This window comes from Cynocephalus volans, chromosome 16 (assembly GCF_027409185.1).
Source record: "Cynocephalus volans isolate mCynVol1 chromosome 16, mCynVol1.pri, whole genome shotgun sequence".
NCBI classification, from domain to species: Eukaryota; Metazoa; Chordata; class Mammalia; order Dermoptera; family Cynocephalidae; genus Cynocephalus; species Cynocephalus volans.
The window spans coordinates 439,075-459,728 of record NC_084475.1 but is presented as its reverse complement, the minus strand read 5'-3'; the positions used below and the strand labels follow the sequence as shown (position 1 = coordinate 459,728).

Genomic DNA, 20,654 nt, shown 5'->3' with positions numbered 1-20,654 from the left:
CTTCCTACCACTAGTTTATATTAAAGTAAATAATTCGAATGGGATCTTCAACTGACAATATGTAGATTCAATTTTCTAGAAACTGTAATAATTTGATTTGGGGCACGAAAAATTAGGAGGGTTGGTGTGGGGATAGCAAAGTGGGTAAGTGTGGTAATAACATGAAAAAAAGCAGAACCGTTGATGACTCCAGAGAATCCACACTTAGCAATCGCAACACTCACAAAGACTGAAAGCAGGATAATCATTAGAATCCAGATCAAGGAAACACATCACGGGGTCCATTTAGGTCTACTTCAAAGAGCCAGGTGAATATCTTAGAGATGAATTGTACTGTTTAGCCATTAGTGTTTGTCCAAGTGCAACTTAAGGGCTAGGAATGACACAGATACCACACTGACAAGCTAATAGAAAATCTAAAGGTATGGTAGAATTCATTCGACTCTACATAAAAAGTTTTAAGTATGTTTCTTTGTGAACATCACTCTCCAGGCATCACTGTCATGCAAAGTAAAAGGCACATGTCTAAAGTGCACAGTGTCTCTGAGTGACAAGTTTCCATGTCTGTACTTGTACACACCCGTGAAACCATCACCACAGTCAAGGGTGAATACATACATCCGCCTTGAAGGGTTCCTCCAGCCCCACCTGGCCCCCAGGCAACCACTGATTCTGTCACTGTAGATTAGTTCTATTCAACTATGATCTCAACCCATATCTGGAAATCTGCCACGTGCCAGGTACTGTGGTGGGCTTGGGATACAGCGTGTATGAGAGACACCTCAGCCACCGTGAGGTGTGCAGTCCACTGGGGAAGATGGGTACGAAGTCATCAGATGGAGAGGACCACTTTGAGATTGTGACCAACACCAGGGACAGAATTTTACAGGGTAGGTGGAAGAAGGGCTTTGGGTAGACGGTGAAGGCTCCCTGAGGAGGAGCCTTTGAGTGAAATCAGAATGCCAGGGATTAAGTCATGTGGAAATCTGGGGAGAGTGATTCAGGCAGCAAGAACCACCCATGCAAAGGCCCTGAGGCAGGACTGTGCCTGGTGTGTGGGAGGAGCAGCCGTGTGGCCAGAGCAGAGAAAGCAAGGGGGCAGTAGGAGGGGGCCCCTTGGGCTTTGCTGAAGCATTTGCATTTCATTCTCAATGTGCTGGGGACACAGGGGGACAGCGGGTAAAGAGAGGAGGGACGTGGCCTGAACTTCATTGAATCTGGAAAGGTCGCCAGCTGCTGGAGGGCAGTTATCAAGATGAAACGAGATCATGCAGCTGGTGCTAGGGACACCTGAGGGCTCAAGCTGTAGCTCCCTCGGGGCCCTCGGGCATCACCTTGAGTCTCCATCAACTTTGGACTGCAGCAGGCGATGTGGACAAAGACGTCCTCTGGCAACGACATCGCACCCTCTCTCAGGAACCCAGAGAGACTAGATTCAGTGGCTTTGGTCTCTTCCTGGGGACTTTTTGTTTCTTAATTGATGAAACATAAGCAAATGTCCCTTGAAACCATCATGGTTTCTCCCCAGAGGCCTCATCCATTGGTACGTGTCCTCACTCTTTGATCCTGTATAGGAATGGCCGGTGCATTCACTGGCTGAGTGCCGGTCACGAAAAAGACCAAAAAAAAAAAAAAAAAAAAAAAAAAAAAAAGTAAAATAAAATAAAATAAAAAACATTTTTCTGTAGACTCTTCAGTATTGTGTGTTCGCCTTCAGTGTTTTATGCAGATAGCATCCTGCTGTCCCTGTCTTGCTTCTACACTTTTTTCACTTAGCCTCAAGTCTGGGATCTACAAGGCCACATTCCCCTTTTCACAGTTGTATGATACTCTATCCTCAGGGCATACCAGGAGTTAGTCACTCAGTCCCCTGCTGAGGGACACATAGCTTGTTGCCAGCCTTCCACTGTCCCAAGCCATAGGAGCATGGGGGAAATGTGTTCAACCAGGGGTTAGCAAACTCTGACCCCCAGGCTGAGTCCAGCCCACTGCCTGTTATTGTAAATAAAGTTTCATTGGCACATGGCCATGCCTATTCATTCATGTCTCATCCACAAGGGCTCTCCCACTGCACTGGCAGAGCTGAGCAGCTGTAACCAAGCCCAGGTGGCTGCAAAACCTGAAAATTTCACCATCCAGATCTTTACAGAAAAAGTTTGCTATCCTCAACCTACTCTCTGTTTTTTTTGTTTTTTTTTTTTCTCTTTCACAGTGGAAAAACTTTGGCCACTACTAGAGAACTAAATGGATCTTTGGTCATATTGCAGTGGACATACAATCTTGGCTTCTTTTGACATTTCAACCCTAATTTTGAGAGTTACCAATGGAAACTGAGGCCCAGAGAGTTGGTGGAGGCAGGATGTGAATACCCAGGCTGGCTGAATCCCCCACCCCTGAAACTCCAGGCTAGGGGTGGTAGCGGTGACTTCCTGCTGATGCTAACTCCATGCGGCTCCTAGGGTACCAGGGTAACCAAGCCCCTACTTTGAATTCTTCCTGTAGAGAACTCCAGGCGGCTCCTGATTTACCTCATCAGATGCACACTCCCTGCAGCCTTCCAGCCCCCTGCATACAGTCTGTCTCCTAACACATGCTCAGGCTCCCAGATGTGCTCCTCAAGGGGCCTGGCTTTGGGAGAGGGAAAGGAGGAAGCATGCAGGCAGAATTTGCTGAGCAAATGAACTCAGCATTTGACATCTAGGTTCACGTCTTTAGGTACCTGTTGTCCGTTTGACAGTGACAGTCATTATTTTCCCCTTTAGCACTGGCCCAGGCCAGTGGAGCTGGATGATGTTGGGGACAGACAGGGGGCAGGAGGGGAGGGACATCATGAGGGCAGCCGATTGTCCAAGAGGGGCAAGTGAAAGAAGGGGTGTTGTGCCCACCTTGGGTAGGTGCTCTTATGGTGCCCATTTCACAGATGAGAAAGCAGAGGCCTGGCATGAAGGATTCAAATGGGTCTGATGAACCCATGGGCTATGTATGCCCTTAGCCACGTGCTAAGTGGGGTGGATGAAAGGAGCCTAGCTTTGGGCCACCGGGGAAATCAGGGCCCAGAGAGGAAGAGACTTGCCCGAGGTCACACAGCAGGTTGTCAGAGCATGTGACCACTGAACCATCCTGCCTTCTGGACTGGGGAGAGGACAGCAGAGGAACCAGCTGGACAGGAGGAGCCCGGCCCTCCTTCTTGAGTCCCAAGCTGGAAATGGTGGGCAAGTCGCTTCTCCTCCTCGCTGAGCTCAGTTTCCTCTCCTGGAAAATGGGGATCAGAACAACCCCGGCCTGGTTACCGTGAAGATGCGATGATGTGGGACCCGTGCACTCGGCAGGACACTCGCTCCTGATCACACTTCCCAGTGTGCCAGTTACAGCCCGTGTTTGAGCCTTCGAGGTCCTCGGCCAGTGCTTGAAAGACACCCAGCCCAGGGGGGGACTCAAGGCTGTCTGTTGCCTTTGGGTGCTTTGGGGGGGGAGGGGGGCTCTGCATTGTGCTCGGGGCTGTAGCGAGACCACAAGAATGTTACCATTTGGTGACAACGTGTGCCAGAGCGTTCACCCTGTGATATGCTTTTGTGGACCTATGACTGACTGTAGGGGCAGCGAGTAGGGAGGGAGATGTGGAATTTGTGCTCTGGAGCCGGCCCACCTGGGTGTTCAAGTCCCAGCTCCACCACCTCTCTGGACCTCAGTTTCCTCATCTGTAAAATGGGCTATAAGGAGTGCCTACCTCCTAGGATTATTGTGAGGATTAAGTGAGTTTATTCCTATAGAATGCCTGGCACATGGCAAGTGCTAGAGGCAGACACATCCTTAGGTGACCCCAATGAGTCACCCCCCCCACCATGGTCACTCTTCCCTTTAAGTTCAGCAGAAGCTAAGATTTGCTTCCAGCCAGCAGGATACTGGGGGGAGGGAAGATCCATGCATTTAAAAATTTTTTAAATACATATTTAAATTGAAAAATTGGCAAAAGTGATAGATGTCAGTCCTATGACTAGACTACATTATATATTAAGACTCCATCATAGCCCACTGGAGCAAGAAAATCTCCCACTGTCCTGTAGGAAGGAAACAGCCCAGTTGGTAACTGTCTGGAGAGGGATCCACATGGCAGCCAGTGAGAAAACAGGGACGACAAACACGCAAGCTTGGGAAAAGATCCTGAGCTCTGGAAAAGGAAAAACATAGGCTTCATCCTGGGAACTTCCGGGTGCCTCGATGTGCCCCTCTGAGAAATGGGGATAACGGTCATCCCCGCCGTGCACCTGACAGTGCCCAACAAATGGCAAATGGTCTATCGTTGCCACCATTTACCAGCCTGCACGGGGGTCTGGGATGCCCCGCGAGGCAGGGACAGCGTGGCACCTGCTGGCATGTGTTTGAGGCCCGGCAGCCAGGGAGCCTAGCTGCTTTCAGAAGCTCTTGGTTCTCTTGGGCACAGAACTGAAAAGAATAAACCCAGCCCGTATTGGCTTCGGTGTGCGAATCCTCCATCTGATGGTCGTGACTGCTAAATCGGCCGTTTCCTTTCCTGTTTTGAAGTTTTAGACTTTCTTGATTTCAAAATGATTCACGATCATTTTGTGAATGATGGAAAGAAGAGAAAATTCCAAAGAAGAAAAAAAAAATTTAAAGGAAGGAAAAACACAAAGGCTTGCCAGTCACTGTAACTGTGACGTTCGTGTACTGCCCGCAGGTATTTGTGGAGCAGGTGCTGGGTGCTGTCCCTGGGCTGGGCAGGCAGATGCCGTGGGGAGTGAACCAGTGCCAGCCCCTGCCCTGGCCGCCCTCCTGGGCAAAGCCGAGGCTACAGGTCATGGAGGTCAGGGTGGGTAGACACATAGGCACTGTAGGAGCCACAAGGAGTTACTTGGCCCAGGCTGGCACATCAAGGAGGACTTCCTGGAGGAGGCGATGCCTCAGGCAAGTCCTGGAGGTGAAGCTGGGAGTATAAAGAAAAATGGCAGGATAACCAGGTAGAGGTGACCAGCACGGGGACAGGTGTCCTTGAGATGGGCAAGCAGGGAGGGTGTGGATACCTGGGGGAAAGGCATTGTAGGACAGTGAGTCTCAACCAGGGGTGATTTGCTCCCCAGGTGACATTTGGCAATGTCTGGGGACATTTGTTGTTGTCACAACTGGGGAGTGCTCCTTGGGTGGAGTAGCTGAGGGCCAGGGACACTGGTCAGCACCTGCAGTGCCCAGGACACCCCACCACAGAGAGTGACCCAGCTCCAAATGCCCACAGTGCTGAGGCTGAGAGATTGTGGTCTAGATCCATCCATTCTCATGAGAAACCCAGGAGATGCAGACCCAGCAAGTGCAAAGGTCCTGGGGCAGGTCTCTAAAGACGCAGAAGCCAGAGAGCCAGTGACTTGCCAGAAGCCACCACCACCAGCACCCACAGCCGCCATTTCATCTTTAATTAATTTCTTTCTATATCTTCCTAGGTTGTCCCTAAAAAAAGCTAGGCTACAAAATCTCAGTTATGCAATAAGAGATACTATCTAAACACCTGTGTGACTTTTGACAACCAGAGCCTAAGAAGTCTCAGTAGCCAACCTGCAAAATGAAGACTTCAGAACTGGCATATAGATCAAAAGAGAGAACAAATGGAAGACGCTTTGTAAACTATAAATCGCTATACAGAAAACTGTTAAATTCTAACACAATCATTATCTCAAGGCTTCAGAAAGTAAAATATAGTCTTCCTTTTATTTTCAAACTTGGTAGTTTTGAAAATGAACTTAAAATAAAAGATACTCTAAAACAGAAGCTGTGATAAATGCTAAAGTTTCACATATGATTTGGTGGTGATGAAACAACCCCACTTACAGACGAACAAAATTATTATCTAGGATCAATAATTCAAGTTTTGCCCAACAGTCCTTCCCATATATCATTCCATTAACCAAATTAGTGCCAAAAGAATTAATTTATAAAAGCATAATTTTAGCAAGACCTTCTCGAAATTAAACATATAATACGGATCACCTAAGAAATAAATTTAAGTAACATAAATTAAACATTATTGAAATGCCTATTATTTACTATTACCATCACCTGGAGGGAGACAATAGCACATATGTATGTGTAGTGAGTGGCAAAAGATATTAATCCATGGTACATCAAATTTGTAATAGATGAAGTCCATGCAGAATATAAGAGTATGTAAATTAAGCAAGTCCAGTAGATTTAAATTACTAAAAAAAAAAAAATTCCCCTTATTTCCTTTGCTAAGCACCCAGAGATCTTAGGTCATCCCCCAAAATTTTCCTTTCTAGTTCTAAAAACTCTATGATTACATACACCTTTGAAAGCAGTTTTGTTCCTCTTAGTTCCTATTTATCAAATACTGATTAATAAATTTTTATATTTTGAACTATTTCCATCTGATTGGACTATTCTACTTACAAAGAAACCACTATCACTCTATATTGTTCACTTTAAAAAGTTTCTTGGACACTCCACTTTCTTGCCTAAGTATCTTACTAAGCCAGTTTCATTTTAATCATGCAAATTAACAGGGCAAGAAGTCTGTAAGTAATAAGGTAGGAAACAATGTAAATCAGGCTAAAGATACAACTAAAAAGAAAAATAAATATATTATACTACTTCAGATCTAAAATCACTAACACATTTTGGGTAAAAAAACCAACTGGCCACCCTACTTGCTGTAAAGAAGGTCATTTTCTTAGAAGCCTATTTCATTCACATGGTCCAAAGCAATGTTTTTCCAGCTATAGTCCATTCCATTTGCATTAAAATTTTGGGGGCAGCTTATTTAAAATTTAATTTCCTGGGCCGGCCCGTGGCTCACTCGGGAGAGTGTGGTGCTGATAACACCAAGGCCACGGGTTCGGATCCTATATAGGGATGGCCGGTTTGCTCACTGGCTGAGCATGGTGCTGACAACACCAAGCCAAGGGTTAAGATCCCCTTACCGGTCATCTTTAAAAAAAAAAAAAAAAAAAAAAAACTTAATTTCCTGAACCCCACCCCAGACCTGGTGAGTTGTGCTGGTTGGGAATCTATGTTTTCAGCAAGTAGCCAAGGCGATTCTGCTGAGAACCATAAATCTAATGGAAGTAGAGGTCAGAAGATTTGTGTGGTAAACACCCTCCTATCCTTAGCTGTTTGACCTCAATCTCTTAAGTGACATTATGTCCCACTCTATAACCAGAGAGGAAAATGAGATTGCCACATGTATATATAAAATACATATACTATCATATTTAATTTCTGAAACAACCCCCAAATCTTTTAAAAATGAGTATACTGAGGGTATAGCAAGGTCACACTTCTTATTACAGTTGGAAAGCTGGAATTTAAACCCAGGTCAGATTTCAATGTCTTTCCTACGTTATTTTACATTTTGAGCCAACATTCATCAATTAGGAATTTATCAATATGTTTTGTCTTTCCTACATTATTTTACACTTTGAGCCAGCATTCATCAATTAGAAAATTTCATAGAAAAGTCTGGATTTCTAGTTTCCTTTAAAAAATTCAGAAGACCTGGCAACACTGAGACTATACTCCCACATAGGAACAATCAGCAGGAGCTGAGTGGCATTTATTTTTCCCTAAACATGGCACAGCTCACACCACTTCCTATTGTCTCACACTTAAAGGGCTTCAACTGCATATGTTACCACCTGACCCAATTCCTACTTCAAGGTCTACATTCTTTGCTCCCTCCTCCTGAGCTCCCATTGGATTTTCTCTGTAACTCCCACTTGGTAGCTATCTACTCTACAGGCTTGGGAAGATTTAGTGAGAGAGGAAAGACTGGATTTAAAACTAATACCACATTTATACACATGAAAGATAATATTACTTTGTTCTCTTTTCTAAATGTATGAGTCCCTTTATTTTGAATTTTTAATAAACTTTCTAAAGCTTTTTTCTTTAACAAAATAGATTTCTTATAAAACACACTGTTTATTTTGTGTTCTTGTCATTTTCACATTTCATCCTACTTTAAAATACCAGCGATTTTCATGGAAGAATGAAGAGATTCCACTAACCCACAGGTACCTGTGCTCCATGTATCAACAGCAAGTATGGTTGGGAAGATGTGAAATACTTGCTTGCTTCCTGATTCTCACAATCTGAGTATCTTTCACTGTTAAATCATTAAGGAAATAAACTGTAATTCTAAGTTAAAATTGTTCAATTCGCTATTAAGCCCCCACTCTCCCTTTAAATCTCCTAATTACAATACTCATTATACTGCATTACATTTATTAGTTAGTACAGATCTGGCACATTCTAAGGATTTAATGAACACATGAAGAATAAAAACATGAAAACCAACAAAAGAGAACACATAAATGCATAGTAATTACTATCCTTTAGGAGCTTATAGTCTAATGATGGCCAAAGAGATGCATAAACAAAAATTATACAAGATAGAATATTTAAAATGTCACAGGAGTGAAATATAAAGTATAAGAAGAAATCAAGGAGGAAATTATAGTATGAGACAGATGTTACAGTATTTTCTTTTTCCCTGAAGACCATTCCTAAATATCTGGCCAAGATTCTTACCAATTTAGCCTCAAATTTCTAGTGAATTTGTCCTAATCATGAAGAATACATATGACCACTTCAAATACCCTGAGAAAACCACATTCAGAGCTATCTCCAATGTTTTCAGCCAGAAGAACTACTGTATATTTCAATTCTATAGTAGTGGTATTTCTTACCACCATCCTGTCTCTCTCCAGGAGACAGAAGTGAACCAACACCTACAGTCCTGGGTACATTACAGAATACTGATTAAAAGCACACGTTTGGCTTCTAGGCGCTCACGCTGAGACAGCGCCCAGGCCTGGAGCCGCTGCAGCCTCAGCCATGCCCTCCACCTCCCGCTGCCCCGCTGCCTCCCGGCTATAGATCCCGGAAAAGTGAGCGAGCTTCGGGCCTTCATGAACTGGTGAAAGCAGGATCCGAGCATTCGCCACACCGAGCAAATGCGCTTCCTGAGGGAGTGGGTGGAGAGCATGGGGGTAAAGTACCACCTGCTACTCATAAAGCTAAATCCGAAGAAAATATCAAGGAAGAAAAAACAGATAGTAAGAAGGCGGAGGAAGACATAAAGACAGATGACCTATCGAGTGAGGAGAGTGATCTAGAAATTGACAATGAAGGTGTGATTGAACCAGACACTGAAGCCCCTCAAGAAATGGGAGATGAAAATGTAGAGATAACAGAGGAGATGATGGATCAGGCGAATGATAAGAAAGTGGCTGCCATTGAAGCCCTAAGTGATGGTGGTTAACCATAGAAAGCCATTGATTTGTTCACAGATGCCATCAAGCTGAATCCTCGCTTGGCCATTCTGTATGCCAAGAGAGCCAGTGTCTTCATCAAATTACAGAAGCCAAATGCTGCTATCAGAGACTGTGACAGAGCCATTGAAATAAATCCTGACTCAGCTCAGCCTTACAAGTGGTGAGGGAAAGCACACAGACTTCTGAGCCACTGGAAAGAAGCAGCCCATGGTCTTGCCCTTGCCTGTAAACTGGATTATGATGAAGATGCTAGTGCAATGCTGAAAGAAGTTCAACCAAGGGCCCAGAAAATTGCAGAACATCGGAGAAAGTATGAGCGAAAACGTGAAGAGCGAGAGATCAAAGAAAGAATAGAAAGGGTTAAGAAGGCTCCAGATGAACATGAGAGAGCCCAGAGGGAGGAAGAAACCAGATGACCATCAGGAGCTCAGTACTACTCTTTTCCAGGTGGCTTTCCTGGGGGAATGCCTGGAATGGGAGGGGGCATGCCTGGAATGGCAGGAATGCCTGGGCTCAATGAAATTCTTAGTGATACAGAGGTTCTTGCAGCCATGCAGGATCCAGAAGTTATGGTGGCCTTCCAGGATGTGGCCCAGAACCCAGCAAATATGTCAAAATATCAGAGCAACCCAAAGGTTATGAATCTCATCAGTAAATTGTAAGCCAAATTTGAAGATCAAGCATAATGCCCTTCTGACAAATAAAGCCCTTGATGAAGGAAAAATAACCTAGATCACCTAATGGATGTCGCAATAATACAAACCAGTGTACCTCTGAGCTCATCAAGAGAGCTGGGGTGCTTTGAAGATAATCCCTACCCCTCTGCTGCAAATGCAGCTTGAAGCATTTTACAGTGGTTTGCCATTAGGGTATTCATTCAGATAATGTTTTCCTTCTAGGAAAACCTTAAACACTTTTTAAACCTAAAAATATTTAAAACAAAGGAGTGTTGTGTTGATTCCTACATTTTCTTTCACTTATCATTTTGGGTTTTTTCCTTTGAATTATTGGGCAAGGAAGGTACTTAAGTATGGAAGATTTATTGCTCGTTTGCGTGAAATAAAGTTTTATTAGTGGGAGGCAAATATAACTCACTTAAATAGGTAATGTTTGAGTTGGATATATGGTTACAGAAGCATTTTGATTTGTCTTTTTAAATGCTTTATTTTTTAAAAAATGATTTATTTCCATAAAATTATAGGGACCACCAGTTTTTCAGTAGAACCTGTGTAGGGACTGGAAGTACTTGGCAGGGTAGCAGCAATCTTACTATGTTTTATATAACATGCACCCTTGTGCAGGTTGCATTTAAATCTTACACTGTGGTGAAGGGATGATTTTTTTGTAATCCTGCAGTAGAGTTGGATTACTTAGGTCTGTTCTCATCCAGTATATTAAATAAATGTTTCATATTATTTCCAAAAAAAAAAAAAAAAAAAGCATACGTTTTGGCACCAGATTCTACCACTTATTTTCTGTAAAATATTGGGCAAATTATTGCTCAGAATGTCAATTTCCTCCTCTGCAAAATGGGAATCATATCTACCTCAAGAGGATTTAAATTAAATAATCCATATGCAAGCACTCAGTTATTATAAAGGATAACCCTAAACCCAGTGAACAGACGCTTGCTATTTGGACACATGCATGAACTGACTGTACATTGTGCTTCATAGCTGACTTGTCTTATCATCCTTCGTATCTATTCCTTCCTTTCCTTTGCTATCACTATATTCCAAGCTCTGATCTACTCATATCCAGGCAACTTTCTGAAGGGTTTCCCATCTCCATCCTCAGACATACTTTGTCCAAACTAGTACTTACTTACACCACAAATGTCTGGCTGGTGTAATGAAAAGAGCATTAGATTACAAATCAGAGAATTTGGGTTTGGGTTGCAGCACTATCACCAAGGCATTTTGGAAACCTAAACCTAAATCTCTTCGTCTATAAAATGAGTTTTAGATTTATTATCTTTAATATATCTTCTTGCTATAAAAGTCTACACCTCTCCCCTATCAAAAATTGTCTTTGGCTTACAAAATAAAATTCCAAATTGGATCAGCATTAAAGACTTCCACATCTAGTGTCGTAGTTAAGAGCGAATTTTGGAGCCAGAAAGACCAAGGTTTGAATGCTAATTCTGTAGTTTACAGGCTGCTTGTCCTTGGGCAACTTACTAAACTTCTCTAAACCTCAGTTTTTCTTACAAAATGGGAATAAAGTAATTATGTCTCAGGCTTGTTAATTAGAATTAAATAAGATATTTGCTACGTGTTTTGCACATAATAAACACTAAGTATGAGATTTGTGCCTATTCTAACCAATCTCCCATTACTGCCTTCTACTTATGGTTTTCAAACTGTTCCTGAAGACCAAGAACTCTACTTCAACCCAAACCCTCCTCTTTTTACTCTTAAGATTTTCAAGTCTTACCTCCTAAAATAATGACAAATTCTCTGAGTAAGAGCAGTATCTTATTATCCCCTTTATTGTAGTCTTTTGGACATAGTAAGTATTTAATAAATGTGCAACTGATTCCATTTAATTCTTTACCAGTGAATGCCTCTTCTAAAGTAATCTACCTTGATAAATGTCTAATCTGCTTCTCTAACTGGTTCACTCTATCTTTTCTAACTAAAAACAGGTACCCCCTAACCCCCACCCCCAAGCAACCAGCCCAGCGATGACCACCGAGCTGCAGGATGAAAGGCCCTAGGTTCCCGAGCTGGAGTGGTGGGGGCGAGGGCTTTTGCCACACCCCCGACATCTGCACCCAGCCCGGCAATGACCCAGCCACTGCTGGAAGCCCCCTGGTCTCCCCTGCGGGAATGAGGGGGGTGCCACAGGCCTCAATCCAGCCCTTCCTCCTTCCGTCCCATTTCCTTCCCCTTTCCCCTCTCCCCCTCCCTCCCAACTGCTCCACAACATCATAGAATGTAAAAAAGAATATAATTTTTAAAAAGGAAATAAATAAAAATAGGTGCGAGAACGATAAAATAGCCTTCACTTATCTGTTCTAAATCTTTATCTGAAAATTTTGCCCTTCTTTTCTGATTGTTATTTTGCCATGAACTTAACATATATTTAATATCTTCTGATTTATCCTTTAAATGTGATCATCTCTGTACTGAGAAACAGGCAGTCTCTTTCTATACAGCATCTGAGTTCACCATCCCGCCTTTCCTTCTCCTCTCCCCCAATCCCTCTCCCTTTTTATTTTAGCCCTAAAACCTAGACCTATTACTATAGACCGCCAATTCTGACTAATTCTGTTTACTATCTGGGCTTCACCTCTTTTGTTTATATACTAAGTTCCATTAAGGTCAAAGGCCCTATAGAATCTATACCTTAATAAATTTTAGTAATTTGTCAATTACTAAAATTATGCTTGCCTTTGGCAACTGCATACAGATTCCAAGGCCCATTTAATTAGTGGGGAGCAGAGGCCTTGGCTAGACCAGCTCCATGTATAACTAAGCCTCTCTGACAATCCATACCTTGCTTTGTGACTTGGGGAGCTACATGTCTGCTGTCTTCCCTCAATGTACTCCTATTTTCAGTGTCATTTTTTTCTGAGAAGGGAAAAGTTATAAAGGTAGAAACGCTGATTTCAAAGTCAGTTTATATTTGAATGGCAGACACTCAGTAGCTGTACGACCTTTCCAAACCTGTTTCACTTTATAAAATGAGTATACTAATACCTATTTCATTAAATGGGACAGTGTAAAACATCTAGATTCTAGATCAATATTTGGCACATAATATGTACTAAGTAAGCTTTATTCCCTTTTTCTAAAGGAAAACATGAATTTCAAAGAGAAAATAAGGTAGAAGGACACTTAGCTTTTCCAAAGACCTTATGCAGAAAAACGTATCTATGTCATTATATTAGGGGGAAACTATTTTTTCTCAACCAAAGAAGGATTTTTCTTAAGAAGTTAGTGAAGACTTTTCTTAAGAACAATTTAATTTAATAATAAAGGCTAAATTGTAACACTACTTATTTCTATTCTATTGTACTGAATTCCAGTGTAGTTTTCCTTCAGTTATAAAATGTAGTATAAACATTTTTGGGACTTATCTGATGCAGGCCTTACCCTACTACATTTGCCATTCATTTCCTAACTGAAACACCCCCAACCCTACTCTGCTTTGAGTTTCCCCACTCTAGTCTTTTCCAAAACAATTATTTTCTATATTTGTTTTGAGCAGTAATACAAGTACCTATCAAATTCCAAAAAAAACCCCGGTAAAAAGCAACTCGGTTTCCCTTCCCAGAGTCTACCTTTACAAAGATTTTTCTCTCTGCGGTCAAGCAAATGTGAACACAAATATACAGACATGATCCTGTATACTCACAGAATGTACCCTTTTAATATTCTGCAGTAGAATGCCTTATTTTTAATACCCAAACTATAAAGGATGTTCACCTCTCTTGACACATTTTTTGGCCAATGATTTTATATAGTAAAAAAAATTTTTTTTTTTTTTTTTTTTAAAGATGACGGGTAAGGGGATCTTAACCCTTGACTTGGTGTTGTGAGCACCACGCTCAGCCAGTGAGCGAACCGGCCATCCGTATATGGGATCCGAACCCGGGGCCTTGGTGTTCTCAGCACCACACTCTCCCGAGTGAGCCACGGGCCGGCCCTATAGTAAAAATTTTTATGTTTCCATCTCAAAAACTTAATACAACATTCTTTTAAAAAAGATGTGTGAGAAATCTGGAGATACATTCCAAATAAACCTAGCAGAACTTTGGAAAAGCTGCTTCAGTATCAATAAAAGGGATGTACAGAAAGCAATTGTATGTTTAACCACCATATTAATTATTTGGTAATAAGGAAGAATCATATATCCTAAAATTTTTTTTAAATTTCATGAATAGGCAGCTTTCTGTGTTTCCATTAGGTTTTAGAAACTCGTGAAAGATTGGGGTTGACATGTGGTCCATTTATAATGAGAAACAGGTTTCCAGGTAGGGTTTTCACACAGGAAATCTGACTTTCAGGAACAAAATAATGATTTTAAGCAGGAGGTACATATGTATCTATTCCATACTACACACTGTTCTGTGCCTTGCTTTTTCACTTACTATATCTCAGAAACTGTTCTACACATATTGGGTACAATAGTAAACTACTTCAATCTTTTTAAAGCTGCATGGTCTTCCTTTATACCATTTTAGTATTCTATTTCTTCAAATCTAAAATGCCATTAACCATAAAACACATTATTATTTTATGTGCCACTAAGAAATTAAAAAGCTGCCAATTACAATGCCACTGATAAGCTGTATCTGATTTTAGTTTTCTTAAAATATGAAAAAATGCATCTTAGAATGAATGAAATATGGTGGATTGTTTCCAATCTTTTGTTCATACAGTGATATAATGAATAACCTCAATCATACCTTATTTTGTGCATCACAAGAATTAGTTCAGGATAATCAGAAATAAGAATTGCTAGATTCAAGGACACATGCATTTTAATCTTTAAATATTCCAAACTGCTCTCTGTAGTAGTTTTACCAATTTATACTCTCACGACTATGACGTATCTGTTTTCAGTAGTTTTTTTTTTAACTGTTTCTAGTCCAAGTGAAAAATGGTATCATGCTGTAGTTTAATATGAACATCTCTTATTATGAGAAGGGTTGAGAATACTTTCACATGTTTAAAAGCCATCTGCATTATTTTTCTGTACAGTGTTCATGTCATTTCGCTTTCTATTTAGGTAATGTCTTTTTCATACTGATAAATACATGAAGGAAATTGGTCCTTTGCCTATGAGATATTATAGATATTTTCCCCAGTTTACTTGTTTGTTGACTTTGTTTATGACGAAATATGGCCAAATTTATCCTTTTTTTAGTAGCATGTAGGTTTCTTATTCAAAGATGATTTAAAAAATAATTCTATTGTTCATCCTAATAATTTTGTAATTTCATTTTTCACATTTAAATCTTTTATCCACCTGGAATCTATGTTGGGGTAAAATATGACAATAGGGATCCAAGTTTTTTTCTTCTAGGTTGTCACCCAGTTGTCCCAACAACACTATTGAGTGACTGAGGCTCCCCTTAGAGGATGTAAATTAGATTCAGAAGTAGAGATGATGAGTGAGCTTGGAATGGAGGGAAAAAAAACAAAATTAGGAGTTTAGGAGCCCTAAAAACATATAACATTAAAAGCACAGCTGACAGCTCAGATGGGTAGAGTGTGGTGTTACATATAAAAGCACAGATCCTGGAGTCCACTATCTAACACATGTAAAGCATATTAGTTACTATTGTTGTTAATTCTGGGAAATAGAGAGTAACAAGACAGAAGTTTCTATTTATGATTTTTATGACATTTAGGTTTCTGATTAACACGTAAAGATGGATTATCGCTAATTCGGTTAGAATATACACTATACAATGGAGGTGTTAATAACAATAGGCATTTATACAGCATTTTACAGTTTTTATAAAGTGACTTCACTTACATTAGTTTACTTTGTCCCCATTACTACTTTATGAGAAGATGGACAGATATTTTGATTCCCATTTACTGCTGAGGAAAATAATTCAGTGATGGTAACTTGTCCCTTTACCTACAGGAAATGGCAGTGCTACACTCAAACCTAGATCTTATGCTTCCAAATGTTATTAACACAATGCCATCGTACCCCACACCAAGTACTTTCACACAAAAATAAATAAGAATCCCTATGCTCAAGGAGCTTGAAGTAATTTATCAATCAAATATTCAAACTGATCATACACTTAATTCTAAGCATGGAAGGAGTACACAGAAGTATAAAACATAGTCACTTTCCTCAAGAAACCGTCAAAGGCCTACAGTAGTTTAAAAAGTAGCATTTTGAGGACTGGAAAATAAACCTGAAGAGCAGAAACCATGTCCTATCTACTTTGTCCATGTCTTATGCTACTTACAACAGGTATAACTAGAATATGTTATTAGCTCGGTAAATATCTGTGGGTTGTTTAAATGTATTGGTTGAACCTTCTACACAGGGTGAAATATAAAATATCAGACCCCACTCATTTTTCCCAGGAGCCGAACTTTGGTGTGACCAAAGAACCAGCTAAATCATCAAATAGCTCTTAGACAATGAAACAGAGGAAGTTCAGGCACCATTTCTGGGCTACACCTACTGAGTAAACACACTTCACAGTGAAATAAAGATTTTGAGCTACACTCTGCTACATTTCAAAGCTGTCAAAAGGTTATCAAACAATTTCCAGAACCAAATACTGTCCAACTGCCACAAAATACAGCTGTCATTCACTATTGCTTTATTCCATATTAAATACATCCTCTGCCTCTACAATAAGCAATTTCCATAATATTTCTCATCAACAGGGCTTTCTTTGTGCTGTTTCCTTCAACCTTGCCAATATATCCTTTCTACAGGTCTTTAATTTTTTAATACTAACAATCACTTATTTGCCACAGACAATAAAAGTTTTTGGTTTTTTTTTTAGCTTTTGAAATATTTTAATAAATACTAAGAGAGAACAAAGGGTGAATAATAAGAAAATTAAAATACAAAAATAAAACCAGTTCACAAAGTACAATTTTATATCCACAGATAACTTCACTCCAGAGTTAGCATGCCCTATTCCCCAACCTGTCCCGTGACAAGATAACTGTATTGGCGCCAAAACAACTGGCACTATCTATAAAGGTCCTGCATGGGTCAAAATAACTTTTAAACCTTTGGCAAAAAAGCCCAAAGATACCAGGTTTAAATCTTAGTGGGTGGTTTCATGTTAGATATGTTAGAGTCCTAAACTCAAGAAGAGAACTGAAAGCTGACAATAAAGTAGTAAATGCAAAGAACTTATAAAGTGTGAGCCTAGAAATTACGTGTGGTGACTGGTCTATACAATACCAAAGAGGCATTAATCACTTTCACTAGAGCAACAAGACTTTCTTCAATGGTTATTTATAGCAAAGCTTTGGTATGGTGAAAAAAAATCTGCTACAAATTGCCTCAATATGCCATAAATGTGGTTATACTCTAGGTCAAATCATGTGGGTATTACAGAAAGAGCTATGTGTGAGAAACCAGCATAATGCCTGCACACTATTGAATCTAACACTAGGAAACAGGAGTCATTTACGAAACAATTAACCTCTGCCCTTAATGTTAAAACAGAATAAGGTTCCATTCTTTTTGAAGGGTAAAGGCACTGTACTAGCCATTTAAAACAGATGGGCTTTGCACCAACAATATCAATATACTTAACACCCCTAAACTGTACACTTAAAAATGGTTAAGATAATTTTGTGTTTTGTTTTGTTTTGTTTTACCACAAGTAAAAAGGAAAAAAGTTCAAACAGGCTTCAAATTTCCCTTGTACTTTAAAAATAATAATAGATTTATAAGTTACAGAGTACTTACTATATGTCTGTTACTGTGGAGATGGACGCAAAATATGGATAAAACCTAATTCTTTTTAAGGGGCTCAAAGTTTGAAAAAAACCAAAATTCTAAAGTGTTCTTAAAACCAAAAAAATGAAATAATTTTGGTTCATCCAAAGCAAGTGAGTATCCATTCTTAAACTATCCTTTCTTAAACTCTCTCTCTCAATCTCTCTCCATGGGTCCCCCCGCCCCACCCCACCCCGCCCTGCTGCAAGTTCTAGTTGTACTTTAAAGTCTCTGATGCTTGAAATGAAAAATTCTGAGATTCAAACAGATCTGCCAGAGAATAACAATCAACAATGATCCTGAGCATCCTGAAGAAGAAGACATGTCTCTAATTGGAGGGAAAGCCCAAATCTAGTCTCTGGACCTTATGTGCAATCACTTCCATTCAATTCAACCCAACGCTTACAACTGTGCAAACCTCCGGGACAAATTCTATCAAAAAGGCATTTCTATTTCGGTACTGATTGCCCCATCTCTCTTCTGGACTCATATAATCTATGGTCTATGCCATACAAGTTTCTCTTAATTGTAGAATATTCTTTGCATTGTTTGCAAAGAATTCTTGTGCCACTTGAAAAACAAGTTTAATAGTAATCAAATCTATGTCCCCAAAAGAACAGGTCAGTGCTTAGAAATAAATACTGTATCAAAATATATTTATTTGCATCTCCTATGTGTTACCACTGAAAAGAATTTGCAGAAGTAGAATTTAAAAAGCAAAGGTGTTAATGATTGAAATGTCCTATTTCATGCCCAGCCCTCTTTCTTGTTCTTAACACACTTGAGCTGTAGACTTCCACATTCAAACTGTGAAAATCCATTTCTAAAATTCAAAGAATTAGTCAACAGTAGCACACCTCTCTCCAAAGATCCCTTTACACAATGAGCCCCTCCATGACCAGATGTAGAAGCAAAATGATTCCCATCATTTCTGACGCAGCATTCACATCACAATCTGCAAAGAACAAACAGTATTTCTTGAATCTGAGAAAGCTAAAAATTGAATGCAGTTGGTTAGTTTCCAACTAGCAAGAACTCAGAAGCAGAAATGTTAGTATTTTGTTTTGACCCAAATGATCAGCATAGTTAAAAGGAAAAACAGACGCAATGGAAACTTTTAAGCTATACACTTTCCAGAACCTGATCTGAACCTGGGAAATGACAGCCCTGCTGAGAGAACCCTAGGAAAACCTCTACTCTCATTTTATGTTTTTTGAGGGTTAATTTTTCACTCCACCAGTGCATGGATTCTGAATGCAGAACAAAAGAGCCAAGGCAATCACCAGCTTCAGGGAGAATTTGGAAGGACAAAAGTTAAACTCCACTGAATGATTCTCTTTATAATACCAAAGCCACAATACAACATCACTAGATGGCACAAAGAAAGCACACTGTGGCACTCCTTTTATTCCACCCACCCATCACCTCCACCAAAAAAAAATTAAAACAGGTTGAGCTATACACAGTATGTCTGACTGAAAGTTTTAATAACACAGCAGTTACTCTCGCAAATTACTGGCAAATATGGAGGCTTAACAGTGACTTAACATACAGTTATAGGAAAAATAGATTATTCTTGGGGGAAAAACCTAAACACTTTTTTAAAAAGACAGCAAATATTTTCAGGTACAAGATCTGCATCAAAAACATTGTTTTCTTTCTTTTCTTTTTGGTAAATTTTTAAAACTTACCCTGAAGAGATTTTCCAAATCCCTGGCCCAGCTTCCACCCATGTTTCTGGAGTCAGCAGTGTCCAATATTCTGTTCTGACAGACAGAACAGAGAAACAAACTGAAAGTATTCCAATAATATATTCTTCCCTTCCTAGTGACATTTTAAACAGGTGTTGAGCAAGAGATAGTTCTGCATATATGCATGCAAAAATGTGCTAATAATAGAGGACATGTGCCCAATAAAAGGGACATTAATGTAAAAAGAAATGCTGGCTAGTATTTTATATGAGAAGAACAATCATATCCATCACCTAGACAGCACCACTTTAAGATTTGTTTCTTAAAGAAAATCTACATTGTGTTTAGTTATTTTATTCATGTCAGGCTTTCATGATACAAAGTAAATTATAAGTGTAAGACTGCCCCACCACTAGAAATGAAAAAACAACAACAACAACAAAAACCAACAATCAGAGCAAAATCCAGGCTAGACTTGATTGGTTTTTTAATACATATAAAAAATATAAATATTTAACTAGCATGCAGCCAATATTAAACTGAAAAAACAGTGAGGTTAGTAAAACAAGAAATTAAATTGATTAAACAGAAAAACAAAATGAGCTCAAGCGCAGACTGACTGATGCATTTCAACATGTGGTCTAATAAAAATGTTAAGATGTTAGAATGAAACAAGCCTAGCAATAAGTTAACAGTAAAGAACCACTAGTGCATGTAGGGGGAAAAAACTCAACATACATAACGTGTCATCTTCCTAGGTGCACACTGGAAAAGGTGAAATATATATTTCAATTAAGTTGTATGAAAAGACACCAGAAACAACTAAGTGTCAGCTTTTGTGTAAGTGGTCAAGATATCAGAAACTTCTGCAGCACTCTGTCCAATTCTTTGCTTTTTACAGTTATTGTGAAATACCAACATAAAGCTAAAATAACCATTGACTGTGTATCAGAAAAAATGATGGTACTTGTCCAAAGGAAACATTTAAAATCATAAACGCAAAGTGTTCTATATGTATTAAAATGTAATTTATAGAATTAATCTGGTATCACCATTTGAAAATAATCTCATATTTCATGAAATCAATTTATAAAGCTAACAAAAACACAAATCTCTGCATTAAAACCAAACATTTCATATTAAATCATGTATCTTCCAGCTCCATATTCAATGATAAAATGCTCTTTGAAATCATAGAGGTGGGAAAGAAAACATT

At 39.7% G+C, this 20,654-nt stretch overlaps 1 protein-coding gene and 1 pseudogene across 7 annotated transcripts in view; one reads left to right on the top strand and one right to left on the bottom strand.

The window, feature by feature from the left end:
* LOC134364722 (G patch domain-containing protein 8-like) overlaps positions 1 to 20,654 on the bottom strand; it is a 62,766-nt gene that overhangs the window by 28,071 nt on the left and 14,041 nt on the right. For 2 of the 7 annotated variants that reach the window (XR_010021880.1, XR_010021877.1), the window contains exons 3-4: positions 19,439 to 19,513; positions 18,376 to 18,702 (exon numbers count right to left, since the gene is read on the bottom strand). Coding sequence is in view for 3 of the 7 variants with exons in the window: in XM_063080835.1 (XP_062936905.1) it covers positions 18,691 to 18,702; positions 19,439 to 19,513; positions 20,177 to 20,203 (114 nt within the window). In the remaining 4 variants the exon portion in view is untranslated. Of the gene's footprint in view, positions 1 to 18,375; positions 18,703 to 19,438; positions 19,514 to 20,176; positions 20,204 to 20,654 lie in introns of those variants that run through there. The other 5 variants (XR_010021878.1, XM_063080835.1, XM_063080836.1 and 2 more) reach the window with 5 other exon arrangements.
* LOC134364620 (putative protein FAM10A4) lies at positions 1,514 to 9,720 on the top strand (annotated as a pseudogene).